General features: G+C 40.2%; 1 protein-coding gene across 3 annotated transcripts; it reads left to right on the top strand.

Annotated features, from left to right (window-relative positions):
- Positions 1–2,799: 2,799 nt before the first annotated feature.
- Positions 2,800–20,114, top strand: LOC115164411 (myelin-associated glycoprotein). 3 transcript variants are annotated; one of them, XM_029716857.1, is made up of 10 exons: positions 2,893–3,019; positions 10,634–10,709; positions 11,812–12,174; positions 12,350–12,640; positions 12,846–13,097; positions 13,245–13,514; positions 13,634–13,730; positions 13,819–13,905; positions 14,047–14,122; positions 18,164–20,114. In XM_029716857.1, exons 2-10 carry the CDS (start codon positions 10,655–10,657, stop codon positions 18,224–18,226), a joined length of 1,554 nt encoding a protein of 517 aa, XP_029572717.1. In that variant the 5' UTR covers positions 2,893–3,019; positions 10,634–10,654; the 3' UTR covers positions 18,227–20,114. The 3 variants fall into 3 exon arrangements, with proteins under 3 accessions (XP_029572733.1, XP_029572717.1, XP_029572726.1); XM_029716866.1 differs by lacking the exon at positions 2,893–3,019 and adding an exon at positions 3,974–4,002; XM_029716873.1 differs by lacking the exons at positions 13,634–13,730; positions 14,047–14,122; positions 18,164–20,114 and having other exon boundaries at positions 2,800–3,019.
- The last annotated feature ends 1,201 nt before the right edge of the window (positions 20,115–21,315 follow it).

The raw sequence follows: 21,315 nt of genomic DNA, 5'->3' as shown, positions 1-21,315 counted from the left end.
TTTGTAAAAGGTATTACATCATATGTTTATGTGAAATATGAATGATGAGCAAGAGGAATAGAGGACTAAAATGTGAACAAATCCAATGCACCAATGTTAGGTTTAGAAATCATACAGCCATTATGTAGAAATTATGTTGAAAATAATAATAAACTACATTCATCAATCTGACTCCAATATTATGTGAATAAATGCAAGAGGACCTGTGTGTCTCTGGAAGAATCTAACCAATTTCAAGCAGAAACTCACTCCCAACCTGAATTAACATTTCTTGGCACCTTGCTAGTAAAAACAAAAGACAGGAACAACACATCCAAATTCTAATCAACTCATTTGAAATGATAGGAGCACACCCCTGTGCATCTATGACCCACGTATCTGCCATCCGATGAACAAAACAGTTTCCCTGTAACAATACATCAATAGCACTTACTTAAGCAATAAGACCAGAGGGGGTGTGGTATATGGCCAATATACCGCGACTAAGGGATGTTTTTACGCACGACGCAGCGCAGAGTGCCTGGATACAGCCCTCAGTGTGGTATATTGGCAAAATACCACAAACTCCCAACGTGCCTTATTACAATTATAAACTGGTTACCAATGTAATTAGAGCAGTAAAAATAAATGTTTTGTCATACACGTGGTATACAGTCTTATGTACCACGGCTTTCGGCCAATCAGCATTCAGCGCTCGAACCACCCAGTTTATAAAGTACCATAAAACATATCAACATGCATAGCTCTTTATGAACTCTTGAAACTATCCAAACATGATAATTCAATTCACACAGTAACATTCATTTTGTCGATTTCATGTTTTCATCTGTCTTCACACCTCCAACAGTGTCCGTGCTACCAGGACTTCTGTGGGAACCTCCCTTCCTTGAGATTGCCACAGATAAGGTTTGTTTGACCCCTGTGATAGTCCACAAATGGTCAGTCATCCAAACAATGTCTTAAATCGTGATTGAGTCATCTTGCTTGGCCCCATGCCAGCCACTTGGCAGTTAAGTGTATATCCCCTCTAATTTTTCCACTACATTTTACAATATTTGCAAGTTTATATATTTACAAGTTACATATTTTGAAATACCTGTGCTTTCCTCATTATTTTGTACCACCAATCTTAAATTGATTGAGAGCCAAATGCATTCATCAGCAATGAGGAAGCGAAGTAGTATTGTTTCAACTAATCAGATATCCTCTAATTGATACATTCATCTTGTCTAAATAGATTTGAGTGAAACCTTTTGTTCGATGGCGACTAGGCCCATTCACACCTCTCTAAGGCCTACAAGACCTCTGCCATAAACAGAGTAAGTCAACCACTTTCCATCAGTTGCTGACCACGGAGGCAAAACCACTGGTAAGAAATTACATTGCTTCAGTTTTTATGGCTCAATTATGTTTTCATGACATCTTACCCTCAACACATTCGTACAATTGTTGGCAGGCAGCATTTGTAAGTGGGTTTAACAACTAGCACCAGTATATGTCCTTTTTCCTCACATGACACTGATTACTGTGTGTTTAACTTCCATATCTCATGTGCTCTGTGATCCACAGACCACCCCTCTATCTGTCTTCAGTAACCTCGTCCTGTCCCATGGGAAACAGAGTATCCAGCGGCCACATGTCCCACCCTCTTGGGAATCTGTCCTGGGGCAGCTGCAAGGAGGACAAGGCCAAGCTGGAGGACTTCCTGGCCAAACAGCAAGAGGATTTGTTGGTGGTCCCCAAGCATGGCTGTGCTAGGAACAAGCTGGACCATCTCGCTAGGAGCAGCTGCATCCGTTACGTCCACCTGCCCACATGCCCTCAGACCAGCAAATTCTGTCTTAACAGGGGAGAGATGTGTAACCCAGCCTTTGTGGAAGACCAGAACTCCTGAGTCACCCAGGAAAGAACCATTGACTTCTGTTTATCATGGACAGCTATACTGCCCAACCAAGAAAAAAGGCAGTAACTGCTAATTTGGTCAAAAATTTGTAAATGTAATTTTTGCTACATTAAATACATGCTTCATCATGAGGACAAGTATCCTGCCACTGTTGTATTGTGTTCTGGAGAAAATGGGGGTCATATTAGCAGTAACTGCAGTAGGTTACTGTGAAACCAATATAAATAAAAGCAATTTTTCTCAGTTCCACACTATGAGCAGTTATTGCCTTTTTGCTTGGTAGGGCAGTACACACTAAAGTGAAAACTGGAAGAATGCATCTGACTCTTAGAATATTGGGAAAAACTTGTCCAAAATTAACTAAAGCTGTAGTCTCATTTCTGAGTCTGTTGGGACATTGAAACAATGGACAGCAATGTCTTTAGGTCAGAACTTACTATACACTTGTTTTTACTCTATTTAAATATGTTAATTTTGCAATATTAAAATAACATAAAATAAAAAAAGAAAGTCAGGCTTTCTTCTTGACCGCATGACTACAGTACAGAATATGAATATATCAGATATGTTACATAGACAGAACATGAGAGGGAGCCAGGATTGATGTGAAAAGAGTAGGCCTACACAAGGCCTTTGGTCTGATTCTCTACTGTTCTCTCCATAGAGTGTACTGTCTCACTCCTCAAGAATACATAGAATAATGAAGACACATCCTGTTTAGGCTAATACATGCAACGCATAGCCACTGAAAGATGAAAATAGGACACCCATATGGGTTTTGATGGTGATAGCATCGAAGGGGCCGGCTACACTCAGGAATAAAATAAAGTGTTACAGCATTTGTGTTCAGCATGTTCTTTCCTGTAATTTGTTAATTACTCATGGTTGCGTTTGACACTTTGTCATGTTAATGGGCATGTTTTAGTCGATGCATTCCGGCGCTATAACAGTTATCTATGTATGAGGTCCTACATTTAGATCTCTTGTTACTTCCTGATTGAGTCACTGCTCAACTTGATTTGAAAAGCCTACATGACAAGCGAGGGAGCGTCGATCTATGTTGAAACATTTTCGTACCATACACATATCTAATTGAAGACCAGACATTGTTACAAGGTAAAGACAATTTTAATAATTGTGTTCAGGATATACTGTATGCTGTTTTTTTTGCTTGGAACTGTTACTGTATTTAGAATTGGGTGTGACTAATTATCTTTACCAATATTAAGGGATAGATTAGTGAAATATGTCTACCTAGTCACAGCCATAGAGATCCTATTAAATTACTAGAGGGGTTATGTCATAAACCCTTAGTTCCAGAATGTATGAAAATAGTGGTCGTGGTCAGGGAGAATTCCAAACCAGTCTAATTAGAATGAGTAGCAGTAGAGGCATTTCCTGCTTTTACTTTTGCAGGAAAATAAAATCCATGTAATATATCAGAAATTGTGTAACATAATTATTGGTAACCTTCAATATTGTCATATACTTATAAATACAGTATACATTGTTTTTATACACATTTTCTGTATAAATAGCTTCTAAAATGTAAATAGACCATCAAGGTCTCAATGTTTGTTTTCTTAGAAAGCTGTGTGTTATATATGTTAGTACTTGTTGCATTTACCACTTGTTTAAGTCCTATCTTCAACTGATTATATGGCTGTAGATTGACTGCATTGTTTCAATGGAATGTTGGCATATTGGCAGTTAATTAAAAAAATTAATTGGAACCCTTCCACTTCAACTGGCTGGCTAGTTTAAGTGGAATATGTTATGCAGAGTGGAACAGGGGATCCCAAGATCAGACTCAGACGAGGAAACTGGGACGAAGTAACCAATGTATTTATTAAACTCAGGGGGAAGATGGAATGCAGGTCAGGGGAAGCACGGGCGGGTTTCAGGAAACCAGGGGTGGAGGCTGAGGCTGGAGTGAGAGGAGTTGGGACAGGGTAAGCAGGTCCGGAGGGGAATCCAAGGGAGTAGTAGAGAGGGGAATCCAGGACAGAGTAGCAGGATGATGAGACGTGGGACTGGAGACAGGGACCAAAGTCAGAGTGGGCAGAACTGTAGCGGAGAGTGTAACTGACAATTAATCTGTAAGTCTATGTCGTAGTTTTTTGTTTGAATTGTTTACGTGTTCGCTATGCGGGTGAAATGATAAGACAAGTGGAACTATGTGGCTAATAACTGTTGTAACGGGGATCATTATCGTAGCAACACACCTTTGGGGGTGAAGGCATTCCCGCGCAGTGTTAGCTAAGTTTTCATGTTACCGGGTGTAGTTCATAAAGGTTGATATGTGTATGTTAGGATGAAGCGTGAATTCATGCCAGGAATAATAAGTGTGAAGTTAGATTTCCTCCCTTCTGTAATAAGCAGCCAATGAGGTATTTTTTCCTTTATTCGTGTGCTCAATCTGATACTGTTATAGCTCCAGCTAAACTGTGTATGTATGTAAGCACTTCAGAGTTATACCAAGCTAATAAGTCACTCATAAGACAAGAAGGTGTAAGAGTGTGCTTAAACTGTATTTTCATTTACTTTATAGTTCTCATGGAAGGTGATAATTCTGACTAAACTACAGAATAAAGCCGCCAGTTAAAATCAAGGAACGGTTGTGCTCGTGGTTACTGGAGGGAGTTACAGAGAGGAAAACATCATCAGGCAAGGAAAGACAGGCACAAAAGGATCTAAATAGTAACAAATGGCTAGAACCGTAGACTGACTGAGCAGAGGTTACGATCTGGCAGCGTGGAAGTGGCAGGGCTGAGTATTTGTAGAGGTCTTGATTATGGAACAGGTTGCAGCTGGTGGGAATCTGCTCTGACTCCAGCACACCTGTCTCCGCCCACACAATCTCACACACACACAGAGGGAGAGAGTACTGGGGGAGTGGCGGCAGGTCAAGGAGACACAGGATGAGCAGTAGAGGGCGTGGCAGGAGCAGATGTAACAGAATAGTTATCATAGCACACTGGCTGACCATGGTTGACCAACTCCCTGACCAAAATGGCTGACCTTTTATAAGACCTTTCAAGTCCATTCCAGTATTCTATCCCCAATTCTATGGTCACAGCACAGATCATGATACAGACTGTGAAAGACTTTATCACAAGTACATTGTTTGAATGAAATTGTGAATTGAAAAGCATATGACAAATAGTTTTATTTAATCCTGTGCTGTTAGTCGTACTAAATGAGTGTGAGTAATAGCCCTGACTAAAGTGAAAATGGTGGAATGGTACAGGATACAATTTTATAAGATTTAATTCTAATTTCAAGAGATTTCACACTTAGCTTCTGAAAATCTTTGAGTTTGGCAATGTGGAAAGCAAAGTCAAAATACATATTGTAAAAGACATTCCACTTTAGGGGGCAAATCAATCAAAGATTATTAGTCACGTACACAGTTTAGCAGATGTTATAGCGGGTGCAGCGAAATGCTTATGTTACTAGCTCCTCACAATGCAGTAAAAAGTCAAACAAGTAAAAAAATAAAGAATATTGAGAAATGTCATAACGAATCAAATTAACAACCCAATCCATGTCTCAAGGCTTAAAAATCCATCTTTAACCTATCTCAAACCCTTCAAATACACTGATTGAAGTGGATTTAACAAGTGATAAGGGATCATAGATTTAACCTAGATTAGATTTTACCTAAAATGGTCAGTCTATGTCATAACAAAAAGAGCAGGTGTTCATAATGTTTTGTACACACATACTGTGTATATAAACTCAGTAAAAAAAGAAACGTCAACTGTTTTTTTTTCTCAGCAAACTTAGCATGTGTAAATATTTGTATGAACATAACAAGATTCAACAACTGAGACATAAACTGAACAAGTTCCACAGACATGTGATTAACAGAAATGGAATAATGTGTCCCTGAACAAAGGGGGGGGGGGGGTCAAAATCAAAAGAAACAGTCAGTATCTGGTGTGGCCACCAGCTGCATTAAGCACTGCAGTGCATCTCCTCCTCATGGACTGCACCAGATTTGCCAGTTCTTGCTGTGAGATGTTACCCCACTCTTCCACCAAGGCACTTGCAAGTTCCCGGACATTTCTGGCAGGAATGGCCCTAGCCCTCACCCTCCAATCCAACAGGTCCCAGATGTGCTCAATGGGATTGAGATCCGGACTCTTCGCTGGCCATGGCAGAACACTGACATTCCTGTCTTGCAGGAAATCACGCACAGAATGAACAGTATGGCTGGTGGCACTGTCATGCTGGAGGGTTATGTCAGGATGAGCCTGCAGGATGGGTACCACATGAGGGAGGAGGATGTCTTCCCTGTAATGCACAGCGTTGAGATTGCCTGCAATGACAACAAGCTCAGTCGGATGATGCTGTGACACACCGCCCCAGACCATGACGGACCCTCCACCTCCAAATAGATCCCGCTCCAGAGTACAGGCCTCGGTGTAACGCTCATTCCTTCGATGATAAATGCGAATCCGACCATCACCCCTGGTGAGACAAAACCACGACTCGTCAGTGAAGAGCACTTTTTGCCAGTCCTGTCTAGTCCAGCGACGGTGGGTTTGTGCCCATAGGCGACATCGTTGCCGCTGATGTCTGGTGAGGACCTGCCTTACAACAGGCCTACAAGCCCTCAGTCCAGTCTCTCTCAGCCTATAGAGGACAGTCTGAGCACTGATGGAGGGATTGTGTTCCTGGTGTAACTCGGGCAGTTGTTGTTGCCATCCTCTACCTGTCCCGCAGGTGTAATGTTCGGATGTACCGATCCTGTGCAGGTGTTGTTACACGTGGTCTGCCATTGTGAGGATGATCAGCTGTCCGTCCTGTCTCCTTGTGGCGCTGGTTTAGGCGTCTCACAGTATGGACATTGCAATTTATTGCCCTGGCCACATCTGCAATCCTTATGCCTCCTTGCAGCATGCCTAAGGCAGGTTCACGCAGATGAGCAGGGACCCTGGGCATCTTTCTTTTGGTGTTTTTCAGAGTCAGTAGAAAGGCCTCTTTAGTGTCCTAAGTTTTCATAACTGTGACCTTAATTGCCTACCGTCTGTAAGCTGTTAGTGTCTTAACAACCATTCTACAGGTGCATGTTGAGTTCCAAATATCTCTAACGGTTGCCCCAGCATGAGTTTTTTTATGCACGTGATGTTAGAAAGTTCTCTCCATTCCAGAAAGTGATTGTTATGTAACAGTACATTTAATCCGCGCTGCCCTCAAACCAAAGCACGCAGCCTGTTTTTCTTTATAGGCTGTTTTCAACTTTAAATGATTGTCTAACAAGTTTTCTATTTTTTAATAACAGTTTTAATTGAGGTGTGTTCCGCCTCATTCATTCACATAAAAGTAGTCATTTTTACTTTTGCGGACATTTCTGACCCAGACAAAATTCCCCAAACACTTCCCAATTGTTTGTGCAGTTCAAGTTTGCAGACATTTGCTCATGTCCCGTCCTGCATACGTGTTCACATTTTCTGTCTGTTGCCTGCATCGCAATCAAAGCTGTTTTCGTTACCAATATTTACTTTGGAAATGTGTACGTTTCTATCAAAGTAAGTGCCTTATTACGTTATAATAGTTTCTGCATGTCGTGTCATGTTGTTTCTACTGTAGCATAATGTTTTTGTGAACAAGTATTTGATACACTGCCGATTTTGCAGGTTTTCCTACTTACAAAGCATGTAGAGGTCTGTCATTTTTTATCATAGGTACACTTCAACTGTGAGAGACGGAATCGAAAACAAAAATCCAGAAAATCACATTGTATGATTTTTAAGTAATTAATTTGCATTTTATTGCATGACATAAGTATTTGATCACCTACCAACCAGTAAGAATTCCGGCTCTCACAGACCTGTTAGTTTTTCTTTAAGAATCCCTCCTGTTCTCCACTCATTACCTGTATTAACTGCACCTGTTTGAACTCGTTACCTGTATAAAAGACACCTGTCCACACACTCAATCAAACAGACTCCAACCTCTCCACAATGGCCAAGACCAGAGAGCTGTGTAAGGACATCAGGGATAAAATTGTAGACCTGCACAAGGCTGGGATGGGAATACAGGACAATAGGCAAGCAGCTTGGTGAAAAGGCAACAACTGTTGGCGCAATTATTAGAAAATAGAAGAAGTTCAAGATGACGGTCAATCACCCTCAGTCTGGAGCTTCATGCAAGATCTCACCTCGTGGGGCATCAATGATCATGAGGAAGGTGGGGGATCAGCCCAGAACTACATGGCAGGACCTGGTCAATGACCTGAAGAGTGCTGGGACCACAGTCTCAAAGAAAACCATTAGTAACACATTACGCCGTCATGGATTAAAATCCTGTAGCGCACGCAAGGTCCCCCTGCTCAAGCCAGCGCATGTCCAGGCCCGTCTGAAGTTTGCCAATGACCATCTGGATGATCCAGAGGAGGAAAGGGAGAAGGTCATGTGGTCTGATGAGACAAAAATAGAGCTTTTTGGTCTAAACTCCACTCGCCGTGTTTGGAGGAAGAAGAAGGATGAGTACAACCCCAAGAACACCATATTGAGGGGAGGATGAATGGGGCCATGTATCGCAAGATCTTGGCCAACAACCTCCTTCCCTCAGTAAGAGCATTGAAGATGGGTCGTGGCTGGGTCTTCCAGCATGACAACGACTCGAAACACACAGCCAGGGCAACTAAGGAGTGGCTCCGTAAGAAGCATCTCAAGGTCCTGGAGTGGCCTAGCCAGTCTCCAGACCTGAATCCAATAGAAAATATTTGGAGGGAGCTGAAAGTCCGTATTGCCCAGCGACAGCCCCGAAACCTGAAGGATCTGGAGAAGGTCTGTATGGAGGAGTGGGCCAAAATCCCTGCTGCAGTGTGTGCAAACCTGGTCAAGAACTACAGGAAACGTATGATCTCTAATTGCAAACAACCGGTTTCTGTACCAAATATTAAGTTCTGCTTTTCTGATGTATCAAATACTTATGTCATGCAATAAAATGCAAATTAATTACTTAAAAATCATACAATGTGATTTTCTGGATTTTTGTTTTCGATTCCGTCTCTCACAGTTGAAGTGTACCTATGACAGACCTCTACATGCTTTGTAAGTAGGAAAACCTGCAAAATCGGCAGTGTATCAAATACTTGTTCTCCCCACTGTAAGACTTTGTCAGTGGACAAGTGGTCCTCAGATTGAGGGTTCTCAATGGCTGGGGGGGCAGCTCCTCATTGTCAGAATCTGATTCCTGACTTTCAGACTCATTGTCATAATTTCTTTAAATCTCCAGAATTTCCGAATTTGTGAGTTGTCTCCTTTTGAAAGACATTGCTAATGCTACAGCTTAGCTCATTAGCTACATTCATAAACAACACTGAATGGCTCAGTGGGAGTGAGAGGTTACATGATTGACTGCCTGCATGCGCCATTTGTATCAATAAATCACTATCAGAAAATGTTTTGTGTGGTATTATTGATATATTTACTATTGTCACGTCCTGACCAGTATAAGGGTTATTTGGTATTGTAGTTTGGTCAGGACGTGGCAGAGGGTATTTGTTTTATGTGGTTCGGGGTGGTGGTTTATTTAGTAGGGCGTTTGATTTATTATTTCCGGGTTTTGGTTTATGTTCTATGTTTTGTACTTCTATGTTCTTTCTGTGTTGGTATATTTCTATGTTTAGGTTAATGGGGGGTTGGACTCTCAATTGGAGGCAGGTGCTTTCTCGTTGCCTCTGAGAGTCCTATATATGGGTAATTGTTTGGTTTAGTGTTTGTGGGAGATTGTTTCTTGTTTTGCGTATGTAAGCATGACAAGACTGTTTTGTTGTTCGTGTGTTTCGTTTTGTTGTTTTGGTGTTTTGGGTCCTCCATTCCCGACGACAACCGTGACAACTATTTTATTCACGTTTTTCAATTACCAGTGATAAATCATGCATTCCAATTTTTGCATAGATTGTAATGGGCACATAGTATGTGCATAAAACAATTATTTGAAGATTGTACTGATTGATGAGCTAAGCTAATTCCAGCTATGTGTGTGGAGCCAGGTTTGTTGATATACAGTGCATTCTGGGTTTCACGTGATCGTCTGTCGGACCAAAGATGCTATAACAAAATGAGGTGAGTAAGGGTTCACTCATTTTGAGAACTTCAGGAAGTGAATGGTGGGATGTGAACGATGGTAGACAACACACCCCTTCAACATCGTTTATGGTTCATTGAACAAGCAGTTTAAACCCTTTATAATGACGATTTGTCACGTTATTTGGATTTTTACGATTTATCTTTGAAAGACAGGGTCCTGAAAAAGGGATGTTTCTTTTTTTGCTGAGTTTACATATAAAGTGGGTAAAACAACATGTAAACACTATTAATTAAAGTGACCATTGTTCAATGACTATATGTACATTGGGCAGCAGTACTGGGTGGTAGCCGGCTAGTGACAGTGTCTAAGGTTCAGGGCAGGGTACTGAGCGGAGGCCAGTTAACCCTCAAGGGAATAGTTAACTCGCCTCACCATCAGTCTGAGACAAAATATGGGAACTCCTGATGGCAAAAATAAAGAAATCATTTTACATGTGAAATGGGAATTAGATGTCAAATGTACAGATTAGTGCCCTTATTCTCTGAAGGAGGGTGGATATCTGACAAGAACGAGCAAGAAGAACAAGCAAGAATTGGCAAACTATGCAAGATTTTAGACATTACAAGTATCATATCCAATGTTAACTTACTAGTGATAATAAAATGTTCCTTATACCTTCAGGTCCAGCACTGAGAGGAGGTGATGGGGATTGAAAAATTACCATGGTGTTTTCTTATTCATTGCATTTGGCTTGGAGGTAGGCTACAAATATAGATTCTGTATACAGTGAAAAATATTGTATTTATTTACTAATTTGCTGACAAACAATGTGATTACAGCAGTGGCGGTCGGTGCCGTTTATGAACATGGCCTTATTTCTATTACAGCATATTGGATGACTGTCATTCATATTCCATTCACCCAGGTCAATGTAACATCGATAGGTTGAGGCTACTACATGATGCTCAAATTTTCCCTGTACCCATCATGAGGTTGCTACAACCTATCTGATGAAGGAACATTTACAACGTAGGTGCACAGGTTTACAGAATTTTGAGTAATCAAGGTGACAGACAGTGACATAGTCAGCACCACCTACCACACTCTTGCCTGTATTTAGCTGATCTGCAGTATAATCATTAGTCCAACAGTTGAAAACGAGTTTCTATTCGACCAATTCAGGTATGTTTATCCCCGTCAACAGAACCGGCGCAATGAATACACACCTGATCACACGCAAACACAGTTCACGTTCATAGCAGCAACATACAAACAGCTCGTTGTATGTATAATTCCTTCTCACATCCATCTACACGCTCTCACATTTTCCCTTCGCTTGTGAACTTCATTGCACAACACATCAGAGAGTAGAGTGTGTGGAGTAGAGTGTACAGTTAGCAGCAAGCAGTTTATCAGTTACACAGGCGGGCCTTGGTGGCAATAAATTAATAAAACCAAAAGCTTACCTTGACTTGGAAGAGTTCCAGCGTTGGATAGCCATAGCCAGCTAGCTAACAAAGTCTCCCTTCATTTTTGAGCCAGGTGTATGAGTAGGCTAAACTAGCTACAGTGAGGGGAAAAAAGTATTTGATCCCCTGCTGATTTTGTACGTTTGCCCACTGACAAAGAAATGATCAGTCTATAATTTTAATGGTAGGTTTATTTGAACAGTGAGAGACAGAATACCAACAAAAAATCCAGAAAAACGCATGTCAAATTTTATAAAATGATTTGCATTTTAATAAGTATTTGACCCCCTTTCAATCAGAAAGATTTCTGGCTGCATTCCATTCTTATACTCATATTCCTTGACATGTGTCCAACACCTCTGACTAACATTTCTACATCTGCTATTTGAGTGAGGGGAGTTGCTGCCTCGTCATGGACTGCTGAGGTGCCAAGCTCAGTCTCCGGCCTGCAAGGCTCATGCATCGTGATTCCCTGCTCATTCAACTACCCAGAACCAAAGATAAACCCCTCTGAATTCACTGGCATCTGGTTCAAAGACACTTATGAGGTTATCTACCACCCAGACAGCTCCAACGCCATCACAGACTACAGGGGTCGTACAGAGCTGGTAGGAAACCTCAGACAGAAGAACTGCTCTCTCAGAATCGACCCCCTCCATCACAGTGACGAAGGACCCTTTACTTTCAGGATTGAAATCAAAGACTATAACAAGGCTTCATACACAAAACACAGAGTCTCCATTGCAGTGAGCAGTAAGTTCTCCGGGGAAAATTGACAAGGAGAACTTCAAATGTGTTAATTACAGTATCCTATTTACCCTAACGTTAACATATTAGCTATAGCTTCTTGTTGATTATAATTGTAATGGTACAAAAAAGGACAGACCCAAGAATAAGTGCTATAACTGTTATCTCTTTTTGATTTCAGGCTCTCCAGACCCCCCCTCTCTGTCAGTGATGGAGGAGGTGAAGGTGGGGGAGGTGGTATCTGCCTCCTGCTCTGTGTCTCACTCCTGCCCATCTGATCCCCCTCTCCTCACCTGGAGCCACTCTGGAACACCCAGCATCCAATCACGGCAGCAGACCAATTCTCAGTGGGAAGAGAAATTGACCCTGACCTTTAGACCCAGCATCGCTGATAACAACCAGCCTCTGGTCTGCACAGCAGCATACAAGGGAGGAATGACAGTGAGTAGCTCCAAGACAATAAATGTCAAATGTAAGTAGGCCACATCTGTGTATTAACAACACTGTTTGGAAGATTTTCACTTTCACAATATTTCTGTGAATATGAGAAATGAAACTTTGTCCTTACTTCCCTTTGGAAATGAAAATAGATTGAAATCATGTGGTTGATCCACTGAATCTGTCCTAAGATGTTTATTACATAGTAATATCATTCTTACTAATGATGTTATTCATAGATGCCCCAGTGGATGTTATGGTTGAGGGAGTGTCCAGTGTGAAGGAGGGAGACACTGTAGAGCTGAGATGCTCCAGTGACAGTAACCCTGCTGCCCACAGCTACCGCTGGCACAACAGCAGAGGGCCTCTGCCCACCACTGGACCGACACTCACACTGGAGAATGTGACCAGACTCACTGAAGCCCTCTACTGCACTGCCATCAATACAGAAGGACAAGTCTCCTCCAGCCCACTGAATCTCAACGTAGAGTGTAAGTAGATCCAGAGTTAGTTGATTCGTCCATATGTTGTCACTAAGGGACATGTCATGTCTGTGTATATAATATTAAGACAATACTCTTCAGGATGTAGCACTACATGTTCAGTTAAAACCAAACTGTTCATCATTCTCATCCCAGACCCCCCTGAGATCAAAGTGGGCTCCGCCTGCACTTCAGACATCTCTATGGTAACATGTCTGTGCATTGTGGATTCAGAGCCCCCCAGCACTGTGGAGTGGTCTCTTCCAGCTGGACCCCTGCCCACCCTGCCCAGTACCAGGGTGGAGATGCATGGGTCAGTTACCATGGTGACCCTACAGAGGGCACTAGGCTTCTCAGAGACCGTCCACTGCCATGCCAACAACACACAGGGCAATGCCACCTTGTCCTTCACTGTGCCCACAAATGGTAAGGGAAACCCTGGAAGGAAGTGTATCATTAATTAATTAATTAAACACATAATTATTTATATCATAAGGAATAGTATGGGTACATTTAATACGTCATATTTATTTGTTTTTGGACAGATAAGATGTTCATGCTGTACGTTTCAATTGGTATTACTGCATTTGTGGTGGTAATAATACTAATTCCCATGTCAGCTTGCCTATTGACTAAGAAGGGGTAAGTTACTATTTAATTTATTTTTGGAAGGAGTTAAGTAAAAATTTTTTTGATAGCTGTTTTGATAACTTGGCATTTTTCTCATCAGTGGGAGGAGTCATAGTGACCAACCAGTAACCAGTATGCAGGACATGAATGCAGCCAAGTGTGCTTCCTCAGATCCCTCAACATTAAGGTATTTTTATACAGGCTGATTTGTCTGTGATCATAACCTACAATCCTTGCTGTATTGCTAAAGCCCAATAGCCTACATTCAATCTTGTGTCTTATCAAATGGAGAGAATGAATCTGAGAGTGGCCCTAACTCTATCCACAGGAAAAAGCAGAAAGACACCAGCAGTGAAATCAACACAAACTACTACACCAACGATCACCTATATAGCAACATGGAGGTACTGTATGTACTGTAGTGAATTACACCATGACATTCAGGGGGTCTCTATTGAGTGCACTCGCTTGCCCGTGCATCATTTATTTCAATTAACAAAAAATACGTAATTTAAACAGTAAAAAGGTATTACCTTTCAATGTGGCATGAACACAAACAGTCATTATATTTATCTGATTGTCAAACAAATCACTTCAAAAAGTAAGCTACCTCTGCATGTTGGTCTACTCCAAAATAATTATAGCATCCAAACTGTAGTCTCTAATTGCCCCGTTTGATAAATGGAAATATACCTCTCTTACAAAACACCAAAAAGTTAAGCCAATGACATTCAGCGATTGCCATTGATAAGGCCTACATTAATTGAAAAACGGGATGGTCACTCTAACATCAGTTGCGGACAGTGCCGTTTAAGATGAGGGAGGACGATTGTTTTATTTTTTTATGAGCATGGTCTTATTTCTATTACAGCGTATTGGATGACTGTCATTCATATTCCATTCACCCAGCTCAATGTAACATCGATAGGTTTAGGCTACTACATGATATACACATTTTCCCTATTCCCATCATGAGATTGCTACAACCTAGCCTGTGAATGAAAGTTTACAAAGTAGCTGCACAGGTCGAGAGAAATGTGAGTAATCAAGTTGACAGACATTGACACATTCAATACCGCCTTGCACACTTGCTTGTATCTAGCTGATCTAGGGTATAATCATTAGTCCAACAGTTGCAAATGAGTGTTTCTATTGGAGAAATTCAGGTATGTTTATTCCTGTTTCATTCCATTTGCTTCCATTTAAGAAATGTTTTTCAACATTAAGGACAGAATGAATACACCCCTGATCACCGCAAACAGTTCACTTTCATAGCAGCCAAATACAAATAGCATGATCATTTGCTCATTATATAATTCCTTATTGCATCTAAGCACTCTCCTCCTCTCACCCTTTACATTCGCTTGTGGACTTCATTGCACAACAGCTGTGTGACCAGGTGAAAAAACCTTTCCATGCCAAACCTTGATACCATAACCGCTACACACAGCCAACATCGTTGTCACCATATTAGCTAACATCATAGTCAAAATAGCTAACATTAGCTACTAGAACTAACATGTTATTAAACCTGCTACAATCATGCAGTACAGTGTAAAGGAAGCAGTTTGGCAGTTACACCGTCGGGCCCCGGTGGCAATAAATTAATAAAACCAAAAGCTTATCTTGAATTGGAAGAGTTCTAGTGTTGGATAGCCAGCTGGCTATGGCTAACATAGCATCCCTCTCTGTTTGAGCCAGGTGTTTGAATAGGCTAAACTAGCTAGTTGCATTCACCAGCTAGGTAAGTGAAAGTGAGAAAAAACGGACAATGAAATATAGTTAGCTCGCTCTTTCTAATTCATTTTTGAATAAATTAATTTGTTCAAAACTGTTCAACTATTATCTTTCTCTCTCTTTGAGTCAACTACTCACCACATTTTGTGCACCGCAGTGCTAGCTAGCTAGCTGTAACTTATGCTTTCAGTACTAGATTCATTCTCTGATCCATTGATTGGGTGGACAACATGTCAGTTCATACTGCAAGAGCTCTGATAGATTGGAGGACATTCTCCAGAAGTTGTCATAATTACTGTGTAAGTCTATGGAAGGGGGTGAGAACCATGCGCCTCTTAGGTATTGTATTGAAGTCGATGTACCCAGAGGCGGACGGAAACTAGCTGTCCTCCGGCTACACCATTGTTCTCCCCTAGCGAGTGCTGTTGAGGCTACTGTAGACCTTCACAGGAAAAGTAGTATTTTTTTAATAAATTATTTGGTGACGTGGTATATTTAGTGTAGTTTTATCTATTATTGTTTCACAATTTTATTTTTATGAAATTGTCACGTTTGTTGGAATGATGATCGGACCAAGGCACAGCGTATGTAGAGTTCCACAATTTTAATGAATAAAGTGAAACTTCGGCAAAGACAAAACAAATAAAGAATAAACGAACCGTGACGACAATGCAGTGCTAACAGGCAACTAAACATAAACAATATCCCATAACCCAGAGGTGGAAAAAATGCTACTTAAGTATGATCCCCAATTAGAGACAACGATAACCAGCTGCCTCTAATTGGGAATCATACAAATCACCAACATAGAAAATCAAACCTAGAACCCCACATAGAAATAAATAAACTAGATCAACCCCCAGTCGCGCCCTGACCTACTCTACCATAGAAAATAAGAGCTTTCTATGGTCAGGACGTGACAGAAATTCACTGAGGAGGATTGTCCTCCCCTTCCTCCTCTGAGGAGCTTCCACTGCCTAACATTCCACTGCCTAACAGTAAATTTACTAGACTAGGTTACAATGTGTATTACCATGAACTTCAAATAGGCCTACTGGTAGCCAGTGAGGTAGTGGTAAAAAACATACGTGGGTAAACTCTGATTGCCGGTCGGGGTAAAAAAAATTAACACTCCCTATACTTTAAATGAATTTCTCTAAAAAAGGTGGGTAAATGGCGTTTACTTGCGTTTAGCCTCCACTAGGCTGACACCACTGCCAGTAGCCTACCCTCTCAGTCTCTCAGTCGAGACTATTTTACACACATATTCAAACACACAGGTAGCCTTCATTCAATATAATTTAATCAAAAAATGTTTTACACCCTAGTTCATGAGTTGTCCATAATTCATGAGTTAATACTTGGAGTTTTGAATTAGAACATTGAACTTAAACCCTGTACAAATCATGGATCTTGGCGATCTCGGAAAATGCACTATAAGTGTAAATACGCATTCATAACATGTCATTATGTTTCGCCGTGAAAACACTTTAAGGGCACACAAATCCAAAATAATGTTTGTCCTATGCCATTGCAAAATCGGATGCTTCTAACCGAACGTTAACCTCTTCTAACTGAGTCACCTTATAGGCCTACTGTCATTAAAGTATAGCCTACTTGTTGGATGGATTTGATGTGAATTGGTGTTTAGCTGTAGGCTAGTTGTCTAGTGATATTGTCAACCATCATCAACTGATCCAGGAAACAAAACAATATTGATATAAAAAAATAAAGCTAAATAAATGGTATACTACTTCTTGCCACGGATGGCACACAGAACACCAGTACCAGCGCGCATCTATACACAAATCAAAATTTATGAAGAAAAATCCCCTTTTCTTAATTTTTTTAATCTGATTTGGAAAACTATTTAGAGTCATTAAAACGTATACAAAACGTATTTTTTTTTTCTGTATTTCAATTGATATAATGTGGATCTGTATTATTATTATTATTATTATTATTATTATTATTATTATTATTATAATTTTTTCTTCTCTTATTTCTTTCTGGAATCCCTCTGGCTGTTCTGTTTATGATTTGCATGTTACGGTTTAATAAAAAAAAATTATATATATATATATATACAAAAAAATTATAATAATAAACCAGTGCGCACCTGAAAAACAAAGCAATGAGTGCTCTAAACAGCTGACTGACAAAAACAAACAATGATAAATCAACGGATTAACCTAATGCATTGGAATACAGGCTATTTTTTATCAAGGACATATGACAAAGAAATTGTGAAAATTAGGAAATACAAAGGAAAATCTATGCGCAAAGGAGCTCAGCTTAGGCCAAAATTCAGCACTGCTGGGTGGACAGTGCTGCCACATAGTAATAAATGGTTTAAACCATGACGGAGAGGTGGGGGTGTTCGTTTCATTTGGTAGCTTTTATTTCCATATTTACCACCGTAAAACATACTTATCACTACATTTCAAACAAATAGGAGAATGGTTAAATTAGCATTTATTAGAGACCCCCTCAAAGTTTGACTTTGTTGCATTTAGGGGAGCTAATGTCTCATTCAGGGGAGCTGAGCCTCCCCTGGCTCCCCCGTAATTCACACCTTGACTGTCAGCCTACTGCATATGTTTACAGCTACTGTAGAGATCTGAGAAGAACTTTGCTCGAAATATGAAGAATTAAGATAACAATAGAGGTGTTGTTGATGATGATATCTCTGATCTGGTTTCCTGTAGGCTGAAGAGGATGACACATGCGAGTGTTATGGTGGAGACGATGCAGTCTATGGTAACATGTGAACACAACATGAAGCATGTGGGAGTCGGCTGGCTCAGAGGCCATTGTACTCAGTCTGTCAAAGGCTCCAGTAAAATATTTACATTTTAACCCAATGTAGCATAGCAGCCGACTGCTTATTTGTTAGCTTTATTGTTCGTATGGCTAAAGAATATAGTACATTCTTATTTGTGTTGTGGCTTGTGTTATGGCTTTTACAAGGCTTTTGTTTGTATTTATGGCTTGGGTAAATCAGAATGAACCTGATATGAATGGCTATACAGTTATAATTATTGGGAAGTGTATATACAGTATATTATTGGTTTTGTGTTGCCCCTTTCAACTGTAATCCACTTATGTGTAACTGACACTCAGGTCAGCACAGTGCTTCTGTGGTCCCCTTGAATGTACAGAGAGATACAGTATAGTGTCATTTGTCAAAACAGGCCATATTGAGATATATTGTATATACTTGAGATGGAGAATACAACGATTGTAAAGTAAAGTACCTTGAACATCTTCTCCAGATCAGACTGAATATGAACATGTGTAAATGTTCAACAACAGTGATCAAATGAAAAATATCTGTGTTTCATTGCATTTTAATATAGTCTGTAATGTTTGTTTCTGAATCTCCCAATCTACTAATGAGTTATTTTTCATCCTTTATGTTCTTACTTGGACACTCTGATCCACATTGATCTAATGTGTGGGAAAAACAAACATCTATTGTTATCATAAATCAACTTCAAGTACTCAAAGAATGTAAATGTCAAGCAGAAGAAATTATTAGTCACCAATGAGCTGCTGTCTTCACTTGTCTTCCTCTTCGCAGGGGTCTTCACTGGTTATCAAAGCCACAAAGTCATAAACCCCAGCTATATCTACAAGTGATCTAATTAAAATCTGCTTATAAACCTAACTCTAACCTTAAATTTAAAAACAAAACACAGTTTTGTTTTCATAGATTATAAGGATATAGTCCATTGACTTTGTGGCTGTGTAATCTAGTTGAAACTCTTCTCAGGTCGTAGTGGCCTCCGTAAATCAACACTTCTCCTCCTGTTGGTTCATAGAAGGTGTTTCATCATATGGTTATGTAAAATGGACTGAGGATTGATGAGCAAGAGAAGTAGAGGTCTAAAATGTGAACAAACCTAATGCACCACCAGTTCTCTGGTCTGCTCTAGATTTACATCAAATATTATCATGACGATTTTGTTGTAGATTTGGATCACAATAAATGGTGTTGCAGTAAAAGCACATCTAGAGAATCTATCCCAAAGTGATCCCCTATAAAGTTATATACTCTGAGTACAAACAGTCTAAACCATTTACGATATAAACAATACACAAGGGGAATGTTTCTTATTTTGTTTTTTTTACAATACATTCTGGAACGTTGAGGGTTTATGACACAGCCCCACTAGTAATTGAATAGGATCTCTATGGTGATTCTGATCCAACCATTAATACATTGTTTTGCCCCTGAGAGGATGGAAGTTCAATATGTAGCTAGATGTAGAAGGCTAATGTTAACCAGCTAACGTTACCCATGAATGGAAGTTAGGCCAGCAAGCAAGCATTTTAGCCAGGTAGCCTAGGACAACAAAAAATGAAAGCGTGTACTGTATGACAGAGTGATAGATTGTTTCGTCAACATGAGAGGAGGATGATTTGGCGTTTCTCTGCAAGGAGGGTCAGTCAACATGTTTTTCTACTTGCACGAACATGCGCACACACACGCACACAGAAATCAGAACCATGGACAGCCACATCATATTCTTCCCAAGTGATTTTACCCACACCTGACAGCAATGTCTTTAGGTCAGAACTTACCATGCACTTGTCTTTACTCTATTTAAATACATACATTTTGCAGTATTAAAATTATATTTTACACACTGTCAATTTTGTTTCGCCTCATTTTTTTAGTTGGAATTTCCCAAACCACTCCACTCTGCACATGGAAGTCAGGCTTTCCTCTTGATCATATGACTACAGTACCCAGAATATGAATATATCAGATATGTTACATAGACAGAACATGAGAGGGAGCGAGGATTGATGTGAAAAGAGTAGGCCTACACAAGGCCTTTGGTCTGATTCTCTACTGTTCTCTCCATAGAGTACTCTCTCACTCCCCAAGAATATATAGAATAATGAAGACACATCCTGTGTAGGCTAATACATGCAACGCATAGCCACTGAAAGATGAAAATAGGACACCCATATGGGTTTTGATGGTGATAGCATCGAAGGGGCCGGCTACACTCAGGAATAAAATAAAGTGTTACAGCATTTGTGTTCAGCACATTCTTTGCTTGTAATCTGTTAATTACTCACGGTAACATTTGACACTTTATCATCTTAATGGTAATGTTTAGTTGATGCATTCAGGCATTATAACCACTATCTACTGTATGTATGAGGTCCTACAGCTGCGCCACTTGTTACTTCCTGACTGAGTCACTGCTCAACTTGATTAGAAAAGCCATACATGACAAGCGAGGGTGGGGCGCTCTATGTTGAACCAACACTTTCTCACCATACACATGTCTACTGGAAGACCAGTCATTGTTATAAGGTAAAGACAATTTTAATAATTGTGTTAGAGAATGATATACTGTGTGCAGCATTTTTGCTTGGAACTGTTACTGTATTTAGAATTGGGCGTGACTAATTATCTTTACCAATATTAAGGGATAGATTAGTGAAATATTTCTACCTAGTCACAGCCAAAGAGATCCTATTAAATTACTAGAGTGGCTATGTTATAAACCATCAAAGTTCCAGAATGTATGAAATGCCAGCCATTGTTGACAGGGAGAAATCCAAACCAGTCAAATTGGAATGAGTAGCAGTAGAGGCATAGGTGATGCATTTTCTGCTTTTACTTATGCAGGGAAATAAAAGTAAGGCATGTGACGTATCACTTGGCGATTTTAGCGAGTACATCTTGGTTGGGCAAACAAACAAAAACATTTGGGGGATGAATGCCAGCAAAGCCACAACACAACACAACACAACACTAAACAATACATTAATTGCACCATAACAATGACAAACGGTGCCCACAAATTGTTAGGGCCTATAAAAAGCTGTCCCAACA

This window comes from Salmo trutta, chromosome 3 (genome assembly GCF_901001165.1).
Source record: "Salmo trutta chromosome 3, fSalTru1.1, whole genome shotgun sequence".
Lineage (NCBI taxonomy): Eukaryota > Metazoa > Chordata > Actinopteri > Salmoniformes > Salmonidae > Salmo > Salmo trutta.
The sequence above is the reverse complement of the archived record's forward strand: the minus strand, read 5'-3'. Positions and strand labels throughout refer to the sequence as shown.